Source organism: Amblyraja radiata, chromosome 33 (genome assembly GCF_010909765.2).
Source record: "Amblyraja radiata isolate CabotCenter1 chromosome 33, sAmbRad1.1.pri, whole genome shotgun sequence".
NCBI classification, from domain to species: Eukaryota; Metazoa; Chordata; class Chondrichthyes; order Rajiformes; family Rajidae; genus Amblyraja; species Amblyraja radiata.
Window position 1 is genome coordinate 15,574,076 of NC_045988.1, and position 23,436 is coordinate 15,597,511.

Here is a 23,436-nt window from a genome sequence, read left to right on the forward strand (position 1 = left end):
ACTCATCCTAAAATATTGATGATTCCTTCCCCCTCACAGATATTGCCTGATCCGTTGAACAGATTGTTTTTTGCTCCAGATCACAGCATCTCCAGTCTCTTGTCTTTCCTTCTTATGCTTTATTTTCAATAATGATCAGAAAATGAACTAGAGAGAATTATCAGGTGGAGCCAGTCACAATCATGCCTCCGATCTCATCTAGATTGATGTTGTGAGCTATACATACTATATCTGCTGCATGATCCTAGGTAACGACCCAGTACATCAGATATCAAAGGTAGACACAAAATGCTGGAGTAAATCAGCAAGACAGGCAGCACCTCTGGAGAGAAGGAATAGGTGACGTTTCGGATCGAGACCCTTCTTCAGATAGAGATCTCTCCAGAGATGCTGCTTGTCCCGCTGAGTTACTCCAGCATTTTGTGTCTATCTTCGTTTTAAACCAGCATCTGTAGTTCCTTCCTACACATCAGATATCAATGTTAGAGCACTAATGGCAGCAACATATTGACAGGTGAGAGTTCCCACATTGTCCAACACATGCACAGTGAATGTTGTTAAAAGATTGCATAGGAATCACATTACCTGTCTGTAAACATTCTTCTTTCATGATCTTTGGCTATTTATTCGCTCATGCTAAAGTATGGTAACAAGGCAGATCTTCTGTTGCCACAAATTTGCTGGACACTTGCCCTGGGCCGCAGTGTGTTCCTGTGTTGGTCGGTCGGATCATTTTAACTGATATCCTGGTATTTTCATTGTCAGATACTGCCCTACAGTTTATTCTTCCATTCACTAAATAAGCTGGTTTGTATAAAATTTGTATGCTTCTGGGTTTTGTAAAATTGTAGGACAATTTTAAATCCAATTTTAATTGGGGCAGTATTACAAAATCCTGTCTGATTTCATAAAAGCAATGGAGCAAAAAAAAAAAGAATTTTCACAGTGCACTCTACATAGAATTCAAGTTTCTCTTCACAATTTTAATGTATAGACTTGTACATTCAAACAGAAGAATACATGCAAATAATTTTACTGTTCACTACAGCAGCTTGGCTGTGTTAATGTTTCTCATCAGCTCAATTATATTTCAGTGTGAGCTCACAGTCCAGCCTGGAGCTGAAGTATAAGGATTGCAGTCGTCCTGTACTGATCTCTGCAGGATGGGAGGTCAGCGACCGTTGTTTTTGTGCCCAGGCCTGGACTGCATGCAAAAGTCAGATGAATGTCCAATACCTCTTCATGTAAACTCCACATGTGATGGGCAAAGACAGTTTACAGTTGTCTTCGGTCAACGGAACATCCCGATTTAAGCACCAGAGAAATTGCATTTTTAGACCCTTGAGAAAATGGTCAACTTATTGAGTTACTCCTGGAGCTGCCAGCTCCTAAAGAAGTTCAGCCACCAAATAATTTTGTCTTTTGCAAGAGAAAAACAAAACTGGGACTAAAATATGCCTGACAAAACGTTTGACTCCTTAAGGATATCTAACACCTAAGAAAAGTGAACAATTGACTCTTGTCCATAGGAAGAATTATAAAGCGATGAAGTCTATTGCTGAGCACGGTAGTCTTGGTGTTGGCCACTCAGTTCCCAGATGCTCGTCCTCCATGTCGCTCTGTGAAACCACTTGTGAGTAGTTCATTCCTGAGGCTACAAAGTAGCTGAGAACTAATTTCAAGGTCACACAGTCCTCAAGTCTTGACGTGAAACTCGCACCACAGAATATTCAGATGTATCATCAACATGATGGCGAGGAGATGAGCTGTAAACATACGGTAACGTTTTTTTGGCATTTTTCTCCATTACGTCGCAAATTTGCTGAATGAACATAAAAAAGAAGAATAATCACTATCACGTGCCGAGGGCAAGTGGAATAAAACCAAGATTACCGGAAATGTTTAGGTCGGGCAGTAACTGTGGATAGAGGAAACTAACAAAATGTACCTTGTGGAATGGAAATTGAATTATCCACTCATTTGAGCCAACTAGTACTGATTTAAATCAAATCAGCAATTTTATATTTATGTACAATTAATATTATATTATATTTAGATTTGTGAAAAACACAGTGGTTGGCACATGAGCACAGAACTTTCCATATTATCTGTGATATTTCTGATGATTCACACATTACCTGCAAATGTCTATAAATAATGCCTGCATGGATGTTAGCAAAGGCTATCAGAGTAATAGAAGGGTCATCTTATAATATTTTGAAAAAGTCTTACTATTTTACAATATTTTCTAGTTTAAAAAATGATAGTAGTTGAGGGATATTTTTCTATTTTTCAGTGGTGAATGGCATTGTAAATGACTTGGATGAGAAAGTAATAAAAATGAACTGCAGATGCTGGTTTGTAACAAAGATAGACACAAAATGCTGGAGGAACTCAGCATGTCAGGCAGCATCTCTGGAGAAAATGGATGTGATGTTTCAGGTCGGGATCCTTCTTCAGACTGATTGTATGGGGGTGGTGGGGGTGGGGAGAGCAGGAAGCAAGAAAAGACTAAAAGACAAATCAGGGCCAGCAACAGATGACCACAGGCAGGATGGTTCCTGATAGACCAATTGTTGGCTTGGGACAGAGTGATCCCAAAAGATGTTGCTTGATCCACCGAGTTACCCCAGCATTTTGTGGGTATCTTTAAATGAGAAAGTAGGTGGACTGATTAGTAAACTTGTTGACGACACAAAAATTAATGGAATAATAGATAGTGACGAGGGTTGTGAAAGAAAACAGAACAACATTGATTAGTTCAAAAATTGGGCAGAGGAGTGGAAGATGGATTTAATACAGACAGGTATTAATGTATTTTGGAATGTCAAATAATACCAGGACATATCCGGTAAATGGCATGGAGACTATCTAATTTACTTTCAGTTAAAAATAAACAGATTTTTATTCAAATCAGTTAAATTTGAACTGTTAGGAATGTTACGATGATTTAAGATCATTATGTGGAGAACTATATACAGGTTCTCTATTAGAAACGAGACTAGCATTAAATATGTTAGCGACATTTAGCAGATACAATAGTCGCAGTTAGATAGGCACATGGTTTTGCATGGAATTGAGAGATATGGATGATGTGCAGGCAAGGGAGATTTGATAAACTTAACATCATGCTTGGCAAGTACTTTGTGAGCCTGTCCCTGTGCAGTACTGTTCTATGTACAAATGGAAAAATATGATCAAAATGTCGATACTTGACTGAAGGCACTGACATCCGTTTCCACTTCAGCTCGAAACTAAATTTGGAGCATCAAAGATAAATGATGGGAAATATTCTGCGTATTAAACCTTTACGTTAGGATGGCATAGTGGCACTGTAGTCAGTACAGCTATCTCACAGCTCCAATGATCTGGTTCAAATCTGAACTGTGGTCTTTGACTGGGTGGAATCTGTTAATACTCCATGTGACCATCTCCATCTGCTCTGGTTTCTTCCCGCATCCTAAAGATATAATGTTATTGGATCCTGTGCAGTGCATCTGACACAGTTGTGAGGTGAGTGGAGGGGGGTTAATTTACCAGAGAATAGGTTGCAGAAAATGAATGGGGTAGTGAATGATTGGATTATGCTGAGAGCTGGCAGAGACATGATGGGTTGAATGGCCTCCATCTTTGTTTTAAGAAAATATGAAAACATTTTTTGAAGTTTGAAGGATCAGGTGCTATCTGCCAGGGAATGTGTTTAAGATCAGTACATCGATGAATATGAATATAACCGAGTCCAAGCCCAGCCATGTCTCTAACCACACAGCAAACACTCTGGACTGACTATTTACACTTCTGTTTGTGTTGTCCAACATGGCCTGTACCTCAGTTCATCTGTTACCGATGCTTTACCACCATAGGCACTCAGGTCTCATCTCCTACAATCTCATCCCTGTATACCCAAAACAACTCGCTACTGAAACTCACATTTTAACTTGCACCAATTGCTGTTCAGCCATTATACACATTCTTGCTGCATACCAATAACTCTTGGTTAAGCAACGGCTGAATTTTTAAATAGTCACCTTTGTTTTGAAGCCACACCCTCTCCTCAAAGCCTCAGCCTGCCCTATTCCTTTCCATCTCTGCCAGCCCTGCAGACCACAGAGGTAGTAAAAAAAACTGCAAATGCTGGAAAACTAAAGTAAAAACAGGAAATGTGTGAGAAGGAACTGCGGATGCTAATTCAAACCGACGATAGACACAAAAAGCTGGAGTAATTCAGTAGGACAGGCAGCATCTCAGGAGAGAAGGAATGGGTGACGTTTCGGGTCGAGACCCTTCCCTCAGTCGGTCAGGCAACATTTGAGAAAATGGAAACTGTTCTGCTTGAAAACTTTCCAATGACCCACTTTGAGGCATTTTACTGGGTTATGGGAGCTTTGTAAAGTTGTTCTGTGGGTTACGAAGCGGGATGGTGGTGCTGCTAAAGTAATGCTAATAGTAATCAATCTTACAACCGTTCTGACATGAGGTCTCTGACCTGAAACTGACGGTTTCTCTTTCCGCAGATGCTGCATGTTCTGTTGAGTATTTCCAGCATGATCTGTTTTGAACCCACATTACTATCTGCTCACATCTAACTTTTATCTAGGTTATTTTTTTCCATTAATGCCTGCTGTATTTTTCAGCTGATTAAACCGTAAGAACAGTTATCCACTCACTAAATAGACAATAGACAATAGGTGCAGGAGTAGGCCATTCGGCCCTTCGAGTCAGCACTGCCATTCAATGTGATAATGGCAATCTTTTTTAAAATTTTTTAAATTTTTATATAAATCTTTTTGTTTTCCTACTTCACCTTCCTTAATCCGACTTCTTTGACCAAATTTGGTGATCTGTTTTAACATTATTTTGGTGTTCAATGGCAAATCCTGTTCGATAATGAACCACCTTGGAACATTTTATTAGGCTAAAGGAGCTTTCTAAAATTGTAATATAGATTATGGGGCATGATAGTGGTGTCTCTAAAACAAGGCAATGTGATTCATTCAATAATTTTTACATCTATGCCAAAAGCAAAAGGATTTAGTTTAGTTTAGAGATACAGTGTGGAAACAGGCCCTTCGGCACATCGAGTCTCTGCTGACCTATGATGCATCATACACTAGTTGTATCAAACACACGAGGGACAATTTTGCAGAAGCCATTTGATCTGCACGTCTTTGGAATGTGTGAGGAAACTGAAACAAACAGAGAAACCCTGTTTAGAAGGATGAGAGGATATCTTATAGAAACATATAAAATTATTAAGGGATTTTGGACAATTTGGACAGAGAAACCCTATGCGGCCACAGGGAAATATGTACTTGGTTGGATATAATTCCTCTCCGGGGATATAGCTATGAGTGTCCTGCAATTGCTGATGTATTTAAGATACATCAAGGATAAATAAACAAGGTGGCTTTCTCTGATGCAATTATCAATACCTTGGCTTTTTGGTTGTAGCGTTGTTTTGGACTGTGGATAACAATGTCCGCATAGGACACTTCTTCTTCACTGTTCCCTTCATTAACAAATGCAACCTCTGTGGGGGAAAGAACGAACATGTGAAGCATTTATTGTAATATATGGAAGAAGCATAAGTCCCTGAATTTTATCTTACCGGTTGAATACGGTCTGCTGATTGGTGGGCCATTCTTCCTGACCACTGCATATATTGTATCTGCCAAATAAATCAGAATGCATGAATATCAGAAGTAGTAATAAATTCATCTAACACCTGGATAGTTTAGTTAAGGGTGGGAGTTTAGCTAAGTATGAGAAATAAATACCAGCAAAGATCGGTAAGGCTCTTTCAGTGCTTTAAACTTTACGCAGGGGTTACGCTCCTGAAATGGAGCATGTAATTCAAAGATACATAAATTTAATAAATACATTTATACATGTGTAATTTTGAGCGCAATATTTCAAAAATACAGCGCATAAATTTGATATTTGGTAATTAATTAAACACGTGCGTTATTTCCAAAACACATATATCAAACATGCATAAAACGTGAGGTGCCTGTACTTCTATAATCTGTTTTGAATGCTACCAACTGAAACAATATGCCTACCATTAATATTCCCTGGCACAAGTTCACATAGTACAAGTTGATCAGTCTCAGCCATGCTTGGATATTGGCCGATGCTGTTCTAGTTTTGACCCAGTACCTGAACTTACTGCCAAAGGTTCTCACCTGTCCACACTAACCTCTAGATACATTTTAGAGGACATTTCAAGCTGATTCTCAATGCCCCTGAGAACATGAAAAGCAGCTTAAAAAGGTTTCAAACATTTTTTAAAAATATAACAATTATTTAAAGTAGAAGATAAAATTAATTAAAAGCACCTTGAAGTTTTAGACCTGGTAAATAAAGAAAAATAAGTGAACCACATACTAGCAATTTCATTTATATTCAGTGGCGGTGACCTCATTAATATGAATGTGGATGTTTTAGTAACAACACTCAAGCATTTCACCACCAGTTGATTAGTCCATTGTGGAAAGGAGGTTTAAATGTTTTGGTATCTGACCTCTGATTTGCCTCTGAGATCAGCTGAACTATAAGGAGGTTGTCTTTGGAAGTTTTCTACCAAACTACAAAAAAAAGCAGAGCGTGGTTTGGCTCAAAGTTTTGTCGTGGTAATACTTTCATATGTACAATTTTGACATGTTTTGTGTCTTTGTTCCTGATTCCACCTTACTTTCGTTAACATCTTTTGTTTTTATTCCGAATAAAAATACGGATTGAATGCGAGCAAATGGGGCTAAGTATAGACAAGTACAATGGTCTGAATGGTCTGAATGGCCTGTGCAGGCAAAAGGCCTGTTTCTGTGCTATATAATTCTATAAATAATTAGTAGTTAGGATCATAAGTACTGAGTATTTCATTTTTTCCCTCTTGACCATAGCTGCAGTAAGTTGATCCACACTCTGCCAGCCCCTATAACCATATAACAATTACAGCACGGAAACAGGCCATCTCGGCCCTTCTAGTCCATGCCAAACACTTACTCTCACCTAGTCCCATCTACCTGCATTCAGACCATAAGAACCATCAGCATCAAGCACAGAGCTTCATTGTCATATCCTCCCCTTGACCTAAAATTGCAGCATCACATGCTTTTTTAACCACAAATGATATACAGAATTGAATGTAGCTCTGACACCACTACTGGGATGTAGTAATAACCGTTGTGTCTTAACGTTTGTTAGTGTGCCTAAAGGCTTATCTTACTGATTCTCTGAATAAAGTCTCAACGGTGCTGTTTACATTGGTTTATGGCTGGCATTAGAAAAAAGCAGGTGGTTGCATATGTGGTGCCTTGTAATGCATGCTTAGAAATGAAAGTAACTACTTCACTATAAAGCATGCTGTAGTGTTCTCAGTAAAGAGATTCTGGCAACTAATTTAATAAACTGTTCTGTGAAAAATACAAGGCCGAGCGGCTTTGTAGCCTCAAAACGTGCAAGATAGACTTGTACATGTGTTGCAGATGCTAATATTCTATTGCTGATGATGCTGAATGTGCAAATAGGAACCCTCTTGAAAATATGTTGCAAAGAAGGGATGAGCAAACTTTTGGGGGGATTTTAATGATTTAATCTGGTCGCAGGCTTCACCATGTCATTCATCCCACTCTGCCTTTGCAGGAAGCACAGAGCTGCAGCAGCTTTTATCCTTGTGATTATTTGAGCTTCCCAGAGAGGACTTTCACTGCACTCACTTTGCTCAGAGATGCAAATTCAAGATAAATCAAGATGGAATAGACAGGGTAGATGCACAGAATTTCTTTTTACCCAAGAAGTAGGGGAATCAAGAACCAGAGGACATAGATTTAAGGCGCGAGGGAAAGATTTAATAGGAATCTGAGGGGCAATGCTTTCACACAGAGGCTGGTGAGTAAATGGAACAAGCTGCCAGAGAAGGTAGTTGAGGCAGATACAACAACAACATTTAAGAGACATACATAGTTACATAGAAAATAGGTGCAGGAGTAGGCCATTTGGCCCTTCGAGCCAGCACTGCCATTCAATGTGATCGCGGCTGATCATCCACATTCAGTACCCCATTCCTGCCTTCTCCGAATATCCCATGATTCCGCTAGCCCTAAGAGTTCTATCTAACTCTCTTTTGAATGCATCAAGTGAGTCGGCTTCCACTGCCTTCTGAGGCAGAGAATTCCACAAATTCACAACTCTCTGGTTGAAAATGTTTTTCCTCATCTCAGTTCTAAATGGCCCACCCCTTCTTAAACTGTAGCCCCTGGTTCTGGACTCCCCCAACATCGGGACCATGTTGCCTGCATCTAGCGTGCCCAATCCCTTAATAATTTTATATGTTTCTATAAGAACGCCTCTCATCCTTCTAAATTCCAGTGAATACAAGCCCAGTCGTTCCATTCTTTCATCATATGACAGTCCTGCCATCCTTGTGAATTTACGCTGCACTTCCTCAATAGCAAGAATGTCCTTCCTCAAAATTGTAGACCAAAACTGCACACAATACTTCAGATGTGGTCTCACCAGGGCCCTATACAACTGCAGAAGTACCTATTTGCTCATATACTCAAATCCTCTCATTATGAAGGCCAACATGCCATTCACATTCTTCACTGCCTGCTGCAACTGAATGCTTACTTTCATTGACTGATGAACAAGGGCACCCAGGTCTCATTGCACTTCCCCTTTTCCTAATCTGACACCATTCAGATAATGATCTGCCTTCTTGTTCTTGCCACCAAAGTGGATAACCTTACATGTATCCACATTATACTGCATCTGCCCACTCACCCAACCTATCCAAGTCATCCTGCATCCTCATAGCATCCTCTTCACAGTCATACTGCCACCCAGCTTTGTGTCATCTGCAAATTTGCTAATGCTACTTTTAATTCCTTCATCTAAATCATTAATAGGTATTTGAACTTGTACATGGACAGGGAAAGTGGAGGTATATGGGGCAAATACCGGCAGGTGGGACTAGTGTAGCTGGGCACTTCAGTTGTCATGGGCAAGTAGGGTCAAAGGGTAGTTACCATGCTATATGTCACTGTGACTATATTTCAGACCACATAATAGACCACATTTATGCATCCACCTACTGCGAAAAAACCCCAAAATCAATGAACGTGCATCTGCTTAATACCTATCTTCCCCATACGTGTTCAAGTACTCCTCTGCAGTTCTCCCCAGTGTCCACAGTGTGATGGTTTTTAATTTAGTTTTAGTTTTCGGGATGCAGCATGCAAACAGGCCCTTTGGCCTACCGAGGCCAGGCTGATTATTGCTCTCCCATTCCCACTAGTTAATAGGTTATCCCACTCTCTTACTCGCTCTTTAAACATTTGGGGCAATTTACAAAAGTCACCTAGCCTACAAACCTGCACGTCTCTGGGATGTGGGAGGAAACCTACATGCTTACAATTGAAGAGAATCCCATTTTCCTGAAGGACCCTCAGGGTTAGCCCTTACTAGCTGTTATACACCAGCTTCTCAGGAAGATAAGCATTACCAGGAGGTATAAGACCAAGGCCCACCTTATTAGCCTTTTACCAATCTTTAAACTGCCTCATACAATGCTGTTGACTGATCAGAGAAATAAATTCCAATTACACGTCAAGAAATGTTTTGAGGAAAATTATTGAAATGTAGGAGAGCGAAATGTCAAAAGTCACCCACATCGTCTGAAGCATGCTACATTTACCACATAGAACACAGGACAGCACAAGAACAGGCCTTGTGGCCCATGATGTCTGTGCCGACATGATGGCAGACCATCTCTTCTCTACCTCCATGTAATCCATATCTCTCCATTCCCTACTGTTTTGCCTAGTAACTTGCATAATAACCACAATCTTCCATCAGTTTAATGCTTGTAGTATGTTATCTACCAATGTCACGTTTTGCTTTAATTTATGTCCTGTTTCATATTATCTGCCAGGCTGTTGTTTTAGATGGGTGGTGGTGCTAGGACGGGGCAGGAGTCGAGGCTCTGGGCTGATGATCAGGATTGTGGTGGGATGGTTTTGAGGACATCAGCAGGAAAGCTGGGCATGGGGGTTGAGATAATGGAACATGACAAATGCTTGGACTCTCAGATACTGGTCCAAATAAAGTTGTATCCTTTAGAACTGCTGAAGAAGCATTAACCCGCTGATTACATTTTAGTTCAATGCTCTTTTGGTCTCACATGTACAGTTGAACTTTTCACAATTGACATTGAATAGCTAGTGTACTCTGTCTGATACAACACCAGACACACTGGTTCGATCCTGACCACGGGTGCTGTCTGTATGGAGTTTGGACATTCACCCTGTGACCACTTTGGTTATCTCCAGTTGCTCCGGTTTTCTCACACATTCCAAAGACGTGAGGTTTGTAGGTTAATTGGCTTCTGTAAATTGTCCTTCATGTGTAGGGTAGAACTTGTGTACAGGTGTTTGTTGGTCTGTGCAGGCTCAGTGGGCCTAAGGGCCTGTTTCCATGCTGTATCTCTAAACTAAACTAAACTAAACTAAACACAGTTGCATATAATATACATACCTAACTCCTTGTTGCAGTTTGCATCCCTGTGCATGTTTTCAGGACTTGAACAGATAGAAATAAAAAAGACAAAATCAATACAAGGTAGGAAGAATTTTAAAAGAGAATACTATTAGCCTTATTTCATTCTTCTAATGTCTAATGACATTGTATACGTGGTAAAAAAGTGACAGTCTTATGCATTTTAATAACTTGCACAATTCCCACAACCATGTATTGCTTTATGGCTTGAACGATGTTACGAGCCAATATCATAATGCACAGTCTGTCACCTTTGTCCAGACTTCCTTTCCATACAGTGTAATTCATCATCTTTTTACATAAGTATTCAATTACATCCAGAGCACTTACCATGGTTATGTCACCCATTTTAAATGAGTAAATGGTGTTTAATGTAAAGCCATTGAAGAATAACATTTATTAATGGGAATGGGACATAAGGATTTTCCTCTCTTGAAAGTATTAAATCCCATCATTTGAACAAATTAATGTTGTTAAAATTAGCAATGAATAAAAAAACTACAAGTTGCTGATGAGCTGACTGAATGTTCGAGGGGAATTACTGATCGTCCAACAAAAACCTTGACCAGGCACAGTTTAGAGTCACCATCGGGTAGTGCAGCTAAAAGTGATAGCAGTTGTAACATTTCTAATCATTGTTCATCTTAGGTATTTTGGGCTCTGGTGCAACAGGGGTTGAGAGAATGAAAAAATACACTAAGCCTGAAAGACACCTAATGCTTGGACTCTCAGATGGGAAATATTCTCAGGGATTAAAGTGTAGTAAGATGTTTGGAAGAAAACTGTTGGACACCTCAGCAATGCATACAGAGTTGCATATGGAGACTGGTGAAGGTGAAAGTGAAATAAGATGAGCTACCAGTGTTTTGTCAGTGCAATTAATGCCTTTACATTGTCTTTAGTTCTTCCTCTAATTCCAATTGAAAGCATTAATTCTATCACCTACTGGGAAACACCCATCTCATTGTCACACATTTTGGTTAGGCGTTGTTCCCTTTGGAGGTTTTCAATTACATTTTCTTATATTTTCTGTGGATAACAAACTTATAAGAATTGGGCGTGTAGAATATACATGGACAAATGAAGCTTTTCACAGACCCCTACACTGATATCTGTTGTTACACATCAACTTTTACTTCTGAGATATGTTAAATCATGAAGGGTTGCAGTACTTTTCTGACACTGTTATCATCAACTTCTCATTTACTGCATTTCAGTAGAATTTGGGGTTCTGGGAATGATATAAATTAGTACTTGAGTGATCTGGTGGAATGTGAAATCATTAAACAAACTGTGCAATATTATAAATATATTAATCAAATGTTTTCACATAATGTTAAAATTAAATCAAAGTTCTTACCTCAGCTCAATGGTTACATTGACTGGATCTGGGGAAAGGGAAAGAAAACATGTATTTGACAATCGAATGCTAATTTCAACTCATAGCTTGTCAGTTGTGATTATTAGATCAGTCACTCCTGAGGTATCATTAGCATTGGCTTTTTGCTCCCTCAGTAGAAAGCATCACTTTGGTAACACTTTGTCAGAAGGCTGTGGGCTTGCATCCTACTCTGGAGACGTTCAACACGAAGGGCAATGTCAACCTGCATCTTCCACAGTTTTAATTAATTCAGTACTAGTTTGCTCACTCGCTTCTCGTTAAAATTGGGAAATCCAGATTCCATTCCGATAAAGTTACACAGATTCACATCTCAGGATGAAGTGTGTATATTATTGACAATGAACAATATTTGTTACTTTAGACTACCAACGTTGTGCCATGTGATTAACTGATCTCTGGGCTGTAATGATATCCAGAGTGAATTCCAGAGAGGAATTCCTTGAGAAACCCTTGAATCAAAAGTTTGCACCTTGGTCTTCTTGTGCACCAAGAGTATTTGTCCGTATATTCTGCAAATGGACTTTGTTGGGCATAAAGAATCAATAACGATCTTGTACGTCACAGAGGGCAATTTAGGAGTGTTCCGCAAAACTGCCCATTGTACTTCTGCAGATCAGTCATCTGTGTAAGTATATAACTGAAGTATAACTTTTGGATAAGACTGTGGATGGTCTGAATATTGGGAACAATCACTAAAACAAAAATGAAGTCAACAAACTGAAAAAAATATTCAACCAGACCTATATTTTAAATTATTAAAATATTAGGTTCAAATGTACTTTAATTACCATAGTAATCATATTTTAGCTTTACAGTCCATCTTTTCCATCGCTTTTTTTAAAGTTCTGTTTATTACCAGAATGCATTTTGTCAATAGAGCATCAATTTGTTACAATTCCTACTAAAGGCTGCTTTAGACCACAATAATATAACCATGCTTCTAAAAATAGTCTTCACTGCTATCCTGCTAGACGATTGTGCTTGATAATAGCTTTCATGTATCATAAAGTATCTGTTCATGAAGCCCGGGTCTCTTGACTCATTGCTGGGGTCACTGTCTTAACTGACTCAAATCCATGCGTCCTCTCTGTTTGACTGAATATGTAGATGTGGAGCATCACATGGGTTCAGCAAACACGGAGAAACACTTGCACAGCTGAATTGTCACAAAACGACTCCTACTACTCAGTATAGCTGAGTCTTCGCTGGTTTAAGAGGGAAGTGAAACCAGGATATGATGGTCGACTACACCCATGAAGGTAATATAAAATTATGAAGACAATAGATAAGATTTAATCAAAAATGAATTAATTTGAAAGTACTTTTCCCTAGAGACTTATCCGGCCGTCTTTCATGCTTTGGTTGTAACTAGAATAATATACTCGGAGAATTCAGGAGTTTTCATTTAATTAACATGTTAAGAACCATAATACTGTGGCCAATTCTCTGACAAAACTATTGCACCCAAACTTGGGAGTGTCATAAACATGTTGTATAGATTATGCAGCAAACAGCTACAATGATTTAATGTTCTTAATTTAAAGAGATTAAGTAAAGTAAGTATAATTTCACACAGAAAAAGATAATGCATAATTATATGTTCTTTAGTCCACCAGAAGGCTGTTTGACAAGTTATTACTATTTCGGTGCACTGCCAGGAAATCGTACGATTATTCATTGTAGTACAAAATGTTGAAAGGCACTTCACAATATCAGTAAGCAATTAGCCCAACAAGAAGAGGTGATTGCTCAGAGAGTGAGTAATGTTTCTACCATCTTCAGTACCTAATGCAAACTAGAACAAGTATTCCACCCAAGCAACTTTGTTAACTACAGTATCTGTTTGTATTGACATTCACTCAGCTGCCCTCTGCTTCCCACATCTGCCTTTCTACTGTATCTTGGGTCTTTCCAAGTCCAGTCCAGCAGAATTCTCAGTGTAAAAGCAAGGGATTGCAGATGTTGGTTTACACAAAAGGACACAAAGTGCTGGAGTAACTCACAGGAATGCTTAAGACAAACCAAGACATTCATCCAATAACACTTATGGTGTCAATGATAGTGAACACACAGAACACACAGCAAATATGTACATGGATAGGAAAGGTTTAGAGAGCCAAACATGGGCAGGTGGGACTTGTGAAGATGGAGCATCTTGGTTAGCATGGGCAAGTTGGGCCGAAGGGTCTGTTTCCATGCTGCATGACTCTATAACACTTTAAAATAGGATTACCAATTTTTGAATACTGTCTGAGTTTGTGGAATGGGCAGACCATTATTTGAGTATTATCTTCAGCAATAGCATGTGTACTTATAACCAAAACCATATAACCATATAACAATTACAGCACGGAAACAGGCCATCTCGACCCTTCTAGTCCGTGCCGAACACGTATTCTCTCCTAGTCCCATATACCTGCGCTCAGACGATAACCCTCCATTCCTTTCCCGTCCATATAACTATCCAATTTATTTTTAATGATAAAAATGAACCTGCCTCCACCACCTTCACTGGAAGCTCATTCCACACAGCCACCACTCTCTGAGTAAAGAAGTTCTCCCTCATGTTACCCCTAAACTTCTGTCCCTTAATTCTCAAGTCATGTCCCCTTGTTTGAATCTTCCCTACTCTCAGTGGGAAAAGCTTATCCACGTCAACTCTGTCTATCCCTCTCATCATTTTAAAGACCTCTATCAAGTCCCCCCTTAACCTTCTGTGCTCCAAAGAATAAAGCCCTAACTTGTTCAACCTTTCTCTGTAACTTAGTTGCTGAAACCCAGGCAACATTCTAGTAAATCTCCTCTGTACTCTCTCTATTTAGTTGACGTCCTTCCGATAATTTGGCGACCAAAATTGTACACCATACTCCAGAATTGGCCTCACCAATGCCTTGTACAATTTTAACATTACATCCCAACTTCTATACTCAATGCTCTGATTTATAAAGGCCAGCACACCAAAAGCTTTCTTTACCACCCTATCTACATGAGATTCCACTTTCAGGGAACTGTGCACAGTTATTCCCAGATCCCTCTGTTCACCTACATTCTTCAATTCCCTACCATTTACCATGTACGTCCTATTTTGATTTGTCCTGCCAAGATGTAGCACCACACACTTATCAGCATTAAACTCCATCTGCCATCTTTCAGCCCACTCTTCCAACTGGCATAAATCTCTCTGTAGACTTTGAAAATCTATTTCATTATTCACAACCCCACCTATCTTAGTATCATCTGCATACTTACTAATCCAATTTACCACACCATCATCCAGATCATTGATGTACATGACAAACAACAGTGGACCCAACACAGATCCCTGTGGCACCCCACTAGTCACTGGCCTCCAACCTGACAAACAACCATCCACCATTACTCTCTGGCATCTCCCATTCAGCCACTATTGAATCCATCTTGCTACTCCACCATTAATACCCAACAATTGAACCTTCTTAACCAACCTTCCGTGAGGAACCTTGTCAAAGGCCTTACTGAAGTCCATATATACAACATCCACTGCTTTACCCTCATCAATTTCCCGAGTAACCTCTTCAAAAAATTCAAGAAGATTAGTCAAACATGACCTTCCAGGCACAAATCCATGTTGACTGTTCCTAATCAGACCCTGTTTATCCAGATGCTTATATATATTATCTCTAAGTATCCTTTCCATTAATTTGCCCACCACTGACGTCAAACTAACAGGTCTATAATTGCTAGGTTTACTCTTAGACCCCTTTTTAAACAATGGAACAACATGCGCAGTACGCCAATCCTCCGGCACTATTCCCGTTTCTAATGACATTTGAAATATTTCTGTCATAGCCCCTGCTATTTCTACACTAACTTCCCTCAATGTCCTAGGGAATATCCTGTCCGGACCTGGAGACTTATCCACTTTTATATTTCTCAAAAGTGTCAGTACTTCCTCTTCTTTGAATCTCATAGTTTCCATAGCTACTCTACTTGTTTCCCTTACCTCACATAATTCAATATCCTTCTCCTTGGTGAATACCGAAGAAAATAAATTGTTCAATATCTCCCCCCATCTCTTTTGGCTCTGCAGATAGCTGTCCACTCTGACTCTCTAATGGACCAATTTTATTTCTCGTTATCCTTTTGCTATTAATATAGCTGTAAAAACCCTTTGGATTTACTTTCACCTTACTTGTCAAAGCAACCTCATATCTTCTTTTAGCTTTTCTAATTTCTTTCTTAAGATTCTTTTTACATTCTTTATACTCCTCAAGCACCTCATTTACTCCATGCTGCCTATAATTATTGTAGATCTCTCTCTTTTTCCGAACCAAGTGTCCAATTTCCCTTGAAAACCATGGCTCTTTCCAATTTTTACTATTTCCTTTCAACCGAACAGGGACATAAAGATTCTGTATTCTTAAAATTTCACCTTTAAATGTCTTCCATTTCTCTTCCACATCTTTCCCATAAAACAAACTGTCCCAATTTACTTATTTTAAATCCTTTCACATATCCTCAAAGTTAGCCTTTCTCCAATCAAAAATCTCAACCCTAGGTCCAGTTCTGACCCTCTCCATAATTATATTGAAACTAATGGTATTGTGATCACTGGTCCCGAACTGTTCCCCAACGCATACCTCTGCCACCTGACCCGTCTAATTTCCTAACAGGAGGTCCAGCACCACCCCTTCTCTAGTAGGTACTTCTATGTATTGCTGCAAAAAACTATCCTGCACACATTTTACAAACTCCAACCCATCCAGCCCATTTACAGAATGTGTTTCCCAGACTATGTGTGGAAAATTGAAATCTCGCACAATCACTACCTTGTGCTTACTACTAATATCTGCAATCTCCTTACATATTTGCTCTTCCAATTCTCGCTCCCCATTTGGCGGTCTATAATACACCCCTATAAGTGTTGCTACCACTTTCCCATTTCTCAGTTCCACCCAAATAGCCTCCCTAGACGAGCCCTCTAATCTATCCTGCAAAGCACTGCTGTAATATCTTCCCTGATAAGCAATGCAACACCTCCACCTCTTGCCCCTCCAATTCTATCACACCTGAAGCAACGAAATCCTGGAATATTTAGTTTCCAATCACAGCCCTCCTGCAACCATGTTTCACTGATCGCCACAACATCATACTTCCAGGTGTCAATCCAGGCGCTAAATTCATCCACCTTTCTTACAATGCTCCTAGCATTAAAATATACACATTTAAGAAACCCACCCTCTCTTATTCTCTGTTTATTGTCTTTTTCTTCTCTCACCCCTACATTTTGGGTCAGAGTGCTACCATTCTCTGCCTCCTGCCTCACACACTGACTGCTAGCTTGTTCCTTGTTAATTATTTGTAAAGTCATAATTGGCCTGCTTGATAATAATATCATCCTTATAACACAGGATGTGAGAAGTCCTTCTGCAGATCCAAGTGCCGCTCGATACTTCAGTGTAACTGTGCATGCTGCCTTGTTGCATAAGCAGAGGAAACATTACATAAAGACTTGCTGCTGAGATGAATTCACAAAACCATGTGGTACAAACTAACTAACAGCAAAAGGTATTGTTTCCTCATTCAATCATCAGTAGCAAATCAGATTATGCAGTCATCCATTGTACAATTGAATATATCTTGAAAACTAATTATCATCATGCTTCCATGCTGAACACCAGTGGCACCAATTCAGGAAAAAAAACCTGACCATTGTAAAAATGTTATAAAATACACTGAGAATATCATAGAGGCTTTTCAAATGCTTAATATACCGGGAGTATTAGCCCTGTCCCACGGCGCGAGTTCATTCCAAGAGCTCTCCCGAGTTTAAAAAAAAATCAAACTCGTGGTAAGCACGGAGAATGAACGTAGCGGGTACGTTGGAGCTCGGGGACGTCTCTTAGTGCTAACGGCAGGTACTCGGGAAGACTCGCTAACAGCAGGTAAGCATGGGAAGACTTGTGAAGATTTTTCAACATGATGAAAAATGTCCACGAGAGCCCCGAGTACCGACGAGCGGCCATTACTATAAATCTCCAAGTTCGAATCAGGTTACAGGTATAAATTCACCATTTCAGTGAATAAAGTAATTGATAAATTGTGGCATTGCACATAGTAAATTCATCTTATTTTCAAAGAATAAAAATAAGAAGAGCACTGTTCCGTAGCCTTCATACAGTAAATTGTATCTGTGGTAACGTGATGGGTCGCGACAAGAACCTCTCAAAAAGATTCTTCTCAAAATTTGGAAAATGTTATATCCTGTTTACTTTGAATCCATCCTAATTTATTTTAGATCTTCTTTGAATAATTTTAATAATACTTATTAGAATTATCAAGCTTTTTTTGTCACAAAGCTTTTGTTGCATGATATTTATCTGTGATAATAGGTAACAAATTGAAATGATTCGAAAAAAGGCCAAGCAACATTTAATGTTTAAGTAAAAAATATTATCCCAAATGAATTTGTTTAAAATATAAATTGCACACTATGCAAAGGATTTCTCTGATTGTATATCTCACTCCAAACCCAAAATGTTATGATATTTTATCTCTAGTTGAGATAAAATGATTAAAATTTAAAAATAGACAATTTGTAGTGAACTACTATTTTTTACTGTGGTCACCAGAGCTATACAAAAGGCACATCCAGCTGCATACCACACAATGCTCTCACTTACAAATGCTGCAGTTAACCACATTGTACAACTGTAGTTCCAAACCAGGCCAAGCATAAGAACTGCAAGCGTAAAGCCACTGTCCCTTCCAATCTTTGCAAATTTCCTTTTTACTTTGGCTTCTTGTAACAGTTCACTGCACAAGCAAGCTGAAATGCGATTTCTTGTATGAAGGCTGCTATTGTTCCATCCACTTTTTATTTCCTCTGTTCCTTGACAAGAACAACTTAGAGCGTAGAACACTGGGACTTTTCAAATCCTGCCCTATTACACCATTTAATCTCCTTAAGATGGAAGAAATGATGTATCAATGGACCAATGCTATATTTCTGTGATTAAAATCCAATTTATTTGCTTCAGTGACTAACAGGAAAAGCCAAAATCTGAATTAGCAGGATTACTTTAATCATAATTTCAAGATGTTTTAAAATTCAAATGAATAACAAATATTTGTAAATTGTTTTATTCATTTTTTAATTGCTACATCATTTTCTTTTATTTAAAATTTGGGACCTAGAATGCATGTAGGATATCGATACTCAGCTATTTTTTAATAATTGATTTTTCACTGAGTATCATCATTATTGGTGTAGAAATGCGACTTGATTTTTCAGTGCAAAATGGGTAGTATAGCATGAGATCTTCCCCAAACCAACCAAGATAATCTGGCCAATATTCAGTATATGTGTAGCTGATACATTAGCTCCCATTTTTTTTGCTACTTCAGTGCAATTTTCTACTTTTGCATGTAAATAGTGTCAGATTTGCTGATTTAAAACCTGTTGTGGCCATCCGCTGGCTGTTAGTCAAATTGCCCTCCAAATAAACAATACAACAAACCATAAAGGGTGGAACAGATAAGGTCATTGCCAGAGAATACAGGTTTTTACTAAATCCTAGTTGAGTTAGGAAACTCATCCAATGAGAATGCAGAGCAGAAAGATGAAACCCAGTCAAGAAAACCATACAATTTTCAGGGAGAAATGCGAAAAGCCAAAATCTGGACCATCCTGTCAAAGATTGGAAAGTAAACCTGCTTTGATTTAGAGTAAGGACAATACAATGGCAGGCAATCTTTTGTCTTCACTGAAGGCATATATTAAACTCAGTTTATATTCACTTTTTGTAGGTGCAAGATATTGTAAATTTTAAAAGAAAATACTGCAACTGGATAAGCAGTGCTTGTTCATGAGTTCATGTGAAAGGAGCAGAATTAGGCCAGTCTACCATTCAATCATGGCTGATTCATCTAACCCCATGCTTCCTAAACCCATTCTCCTGCCTTCTTCCAATAACTCCTGACACCCATACTAATCAAGAATCTATCTATCTCTGCCTTAAAAATATCCACTGACCCGGCCTCCACAGCCCTGTGTGGGAATAAATTCCACAGATTCACCACGCTCTGACAAATGAAATTTCTCCTCATCTCCTTCCTAAAGGACCATCCTTTAATTCTGAGGCTATAACCTCTAGTCCTAGATTCTCCCACTAGTGGACACCTCCTCTCCACATCCACTCTATCCAGGCCCAAGTCAAACTTGCAGCTATGAACAAAATTCCCAAAATACATATGCTAAATATTCTCTCTTGCACGTTGCCGAGAATGGATTAGCATCGATAGATTCCTTCCCACATCAAGGTGGATGTATTTCGAACGCAATTTCCTCTAACCTTGGCCTGGTTTTGTAAAGCAGCATTTCATTTCTTCAGAAATCTGCATGTTTAAATTTTCAGGTCTATAGTTGTGGTGAAGTAATACTGTACATTCATGTTGAAACGATCTGGGTGATGAGAAATATGGAGAAGTAGTGGTCAGTACACATCACGCTTTGGTTAACAAAGGCCCGTACATTGCACTATAATTGCACTGCAGTGGAAGGCAAGGCATTCCGCTGTCTTGAGGATTTTTTTTTGGGGTGATTCCAATGCACTCTTGAACAGGAAATGCATGGGGGATGGTGTATTTAGCCTTGAGTGAAGCAAGTGAAAAGAAATAGCAAAGCAGTGACAATAAATAAACGCCAGTGATAAGATTCACAGCAGGAAAAATATTCCAATGGCATTGATGGCATTCAAGCTTCAATTTCACATATTCATTTAATAAGCTGGGGGGCAGATAAACTGTCACGCAGCCTAATATCGAGAATCATATACGACTTGAAAAAGTCCAATCAAATCCAATCAACCCAATTAAATCAAATTGGCTCCACATTATCCAGTCTCACTCTGTTGTATTATCAGTCTGAAGAAGGGTCTTGACCCGAAACGTCGCCTATTCCTTCTCTCCATAGATGCTGTCTCACCTGCTGAGTTTCTCCAGCTTTTTTGTCTACCTGCTATATTTAAAGGTCTCTTTTTTCCAAACAACTAAATTATTTTCAAAGTCATCATAAACTGTTAATAGCAAACAGAGAATTAGACTTTTTCTTTCTAAATTTACTCTCAACGAATTTCATTTCAAAACTTTCTTGCTGCTCCCCTTGTGAAATGTTATGTCACTCTCTCATAATTCAACTTGCCCTTTCATCCTTTTAACCGTTGCAGAGTTAACTAAATAAAAGGGCTTTTCCTTCCCAGTCTCTTAATGAACAATTCCACGTCCTGGTGGCTTTGTGGAGAATTCATGCTGCACTTTTTCCAGAAATGAATTTCCTCTACAGAATTCCTCCCTAACTTCAGTAGGTCAAACAAGTTCAAGATCATTTCCTTTTCTATTATAATGGCCAATAAATTTGAAAGGCTCGTAGAGAATCAAAGAATTGTAGAAAAAACCCCAATGTCTCTAGAATGCAAAACAGAACATAGTTGAACTACTTGTTTTTCCACATTGTAGTGCATCTCTTTATCTTAATTTAAATATTTCCCATAAAAAGTCTTAATTTTTATTTCCAAAATGCGCTCTCAAAATTTCTGCACTACTCCAACTCATATTTTTAAAATTTGCCTCTTTTGTAATGTAGTTCCTGATTCCAATTTTGAAAATGGCTTGCCAAGTTTTGTGTTTTTCTATGAATCAATAAATAATATTATTTTCAATTAGGACAGCACAGTGGCACAGCCATAGAATTACTGACTTGCTGCACCAGAGACCCGGGTTTAATCCTGACTACGGGTGCTATCTATATGGAGTTTGTACATTCTCCCTGTGACCGCATGGGTTTTCTCCTGGTGCTCTGGTTTCTTCCCACATTCCAAAGACGTAGGTTAATTGGCCTCTGTAATTTCCCCCCATGGGAAATGTGTAGGATGCGAAAGTGGGATAACAGAACTAGTGTAAGGGTGATCATTGCCCGATGCTGTCTTGATGGGCTGAAGAGCCTGTTTCCACGCTGTATCGTTAAACTAAACTAAATTCATTTTTGAGATCAGGGCATTGCTGGAAAATATTAAACAAGATCTTTCATGAGCCTCTAACTTGAAATGTAACACTTATTTAACCAAAGAAAGGCTTGGCCATGAAATTAACCCAACAATCAACACACAGGATATCAAAACAGATTGTGTAAAAACACGATTGATTGAAAACCACATTATTTTTCAGCTGGCTATTGTTGTCGATTTGGTTAACACCTACAACCAACGATTTATTTTACGTTTTACCTTTCCGTTGCCTCTTACAGTTCAGACAAACATATATTATTGCCAAAATCATGGCAGTAGTTAGGGGGATCAGGACCAGAGCATAAAGAAAAGGATAATCTGTGAAAGAAAATTCAAGATGTCAACTACATGTAATGTTTCAGCTCTGAGAGACATAAAAAGTTTTTTAAAAAACACTGCAATCGTTTTACATTATTTGACAGCAGGGTACATATTTCTTTCAATTCCAGAAGAGATACACAGCCATTAATAAACAAAACTGCAGCACTCTAATGTTTAATTTTTTTTAATCTACAATTTAAAATCTACAATGGAAAAACACTATAAAATCAAAGCATTTGAAGATGACAGCACTAACTAGTCTTTACTATATATGATTTGTAAAATAAATAAAATATTACAATTGATCAATCACTAAGATCAAGAAAAAAGACATTGAACTAATTAAGCTGAGGTGTTATTTGCTAAGAATGATTCCACCTCAATTACCTAGGCACATGTATAATTACATTTCTATTTACCTTTCTGTTTTGTGTTTATCGAGATACTTCTGTTTCTCCAGCCGTAGCCGTTTTTTGCCATGCACCAATACATTCCTTCATCTTTACGTTGGAAACGTGTCCATTCTTTTGAACTGTTGAACCCGACTCCAGTTTGCAACGTTACATTATGATTCTCCGTGGCATTTGTCCAGAAAACAGTGGAGACCGGATTACTATCTACGCGACAATTCAGTTCCAGGAATGAATCAGCAGCAACAAAGATGATGTTATCATTGATCAGTCGAAAAGTATCCACTGCTTTCAACCTGTATGTTATTAATAGATCTTGTGGTCCATCTAATGGTAAAGATAATGTACACTTCATTGTAGATTAAAGCAATGTGAAAAGAATTAACATGCAAGTAGACACAGAACAGCTATTTACAATCAAATTTTGCACTTCTGAGAGCTAATCATTCTCAAGGGACCTCAGTACAACTCGGACTGCCACTGAAGCCAAGTTGGAAAGAATCGAATACGTAACAAAAAGCTAAGCTTGTTCTTGTCTATGGAGAGTGAGGGATTGATGCGGAGAGGAAAGGGGAGTGAATGCTAGAGCTTAATGAACCATTTGCACGATGAAAGTTGAGAATCTTCGACATTACGACTGGAGAAATGTAGAATTGTTCGATGGTTATACAGCTGGTAGTAAAGAGATGAAGTGTTTGATAAA

At 38.7% G+C, this 23,436-nt stretch overlaps 1 protein-coding gene across 1 annotated transcript in view; it reads right to left on the reverse strand.

Moving 5' to 3' along the window:
• Positions 1-957: 957 nt before the first annotated feature.
• Positions 958-23,436, reverse strand: part of LOC116991253 (sialic acid-binding Ig-like lectin 13) — a 28,199-nt gene continuing 5,720 nt past the window's right edge. Inside the window, exons 4-10 of the mRNA XM_033049715.1 lie at positions 22,743-23,060; positions 22,222-22,320; positions 11,918-11,945; positions 10,537-10,580; positions 5,609-5,668; positions 5,433-5,530; positions 958-1,822 (exon numbers count right to left, since the gene is read on the reverse strand). Coding sequence (XP_032905606.1) covers positions 1,685-1,822; positions 5,433-5,530; positions 5,609-5,668; positions 10,537-10,580; positions 11,918-11,945; positions 22,222-22,320; positions 22,743-23,060 — 785 coding nt within the window. The 3' untranslated portion in view covers positions 958-1,684. The remainder of the gene's footprint in view (positions 1,823-5,432; positions 5,531-5,608; positions 5,669-10,536; positions 10,581-11,917; positions 11,946-22,221; positions 22,321-22,742; positions 23,061-23,436) is intronic.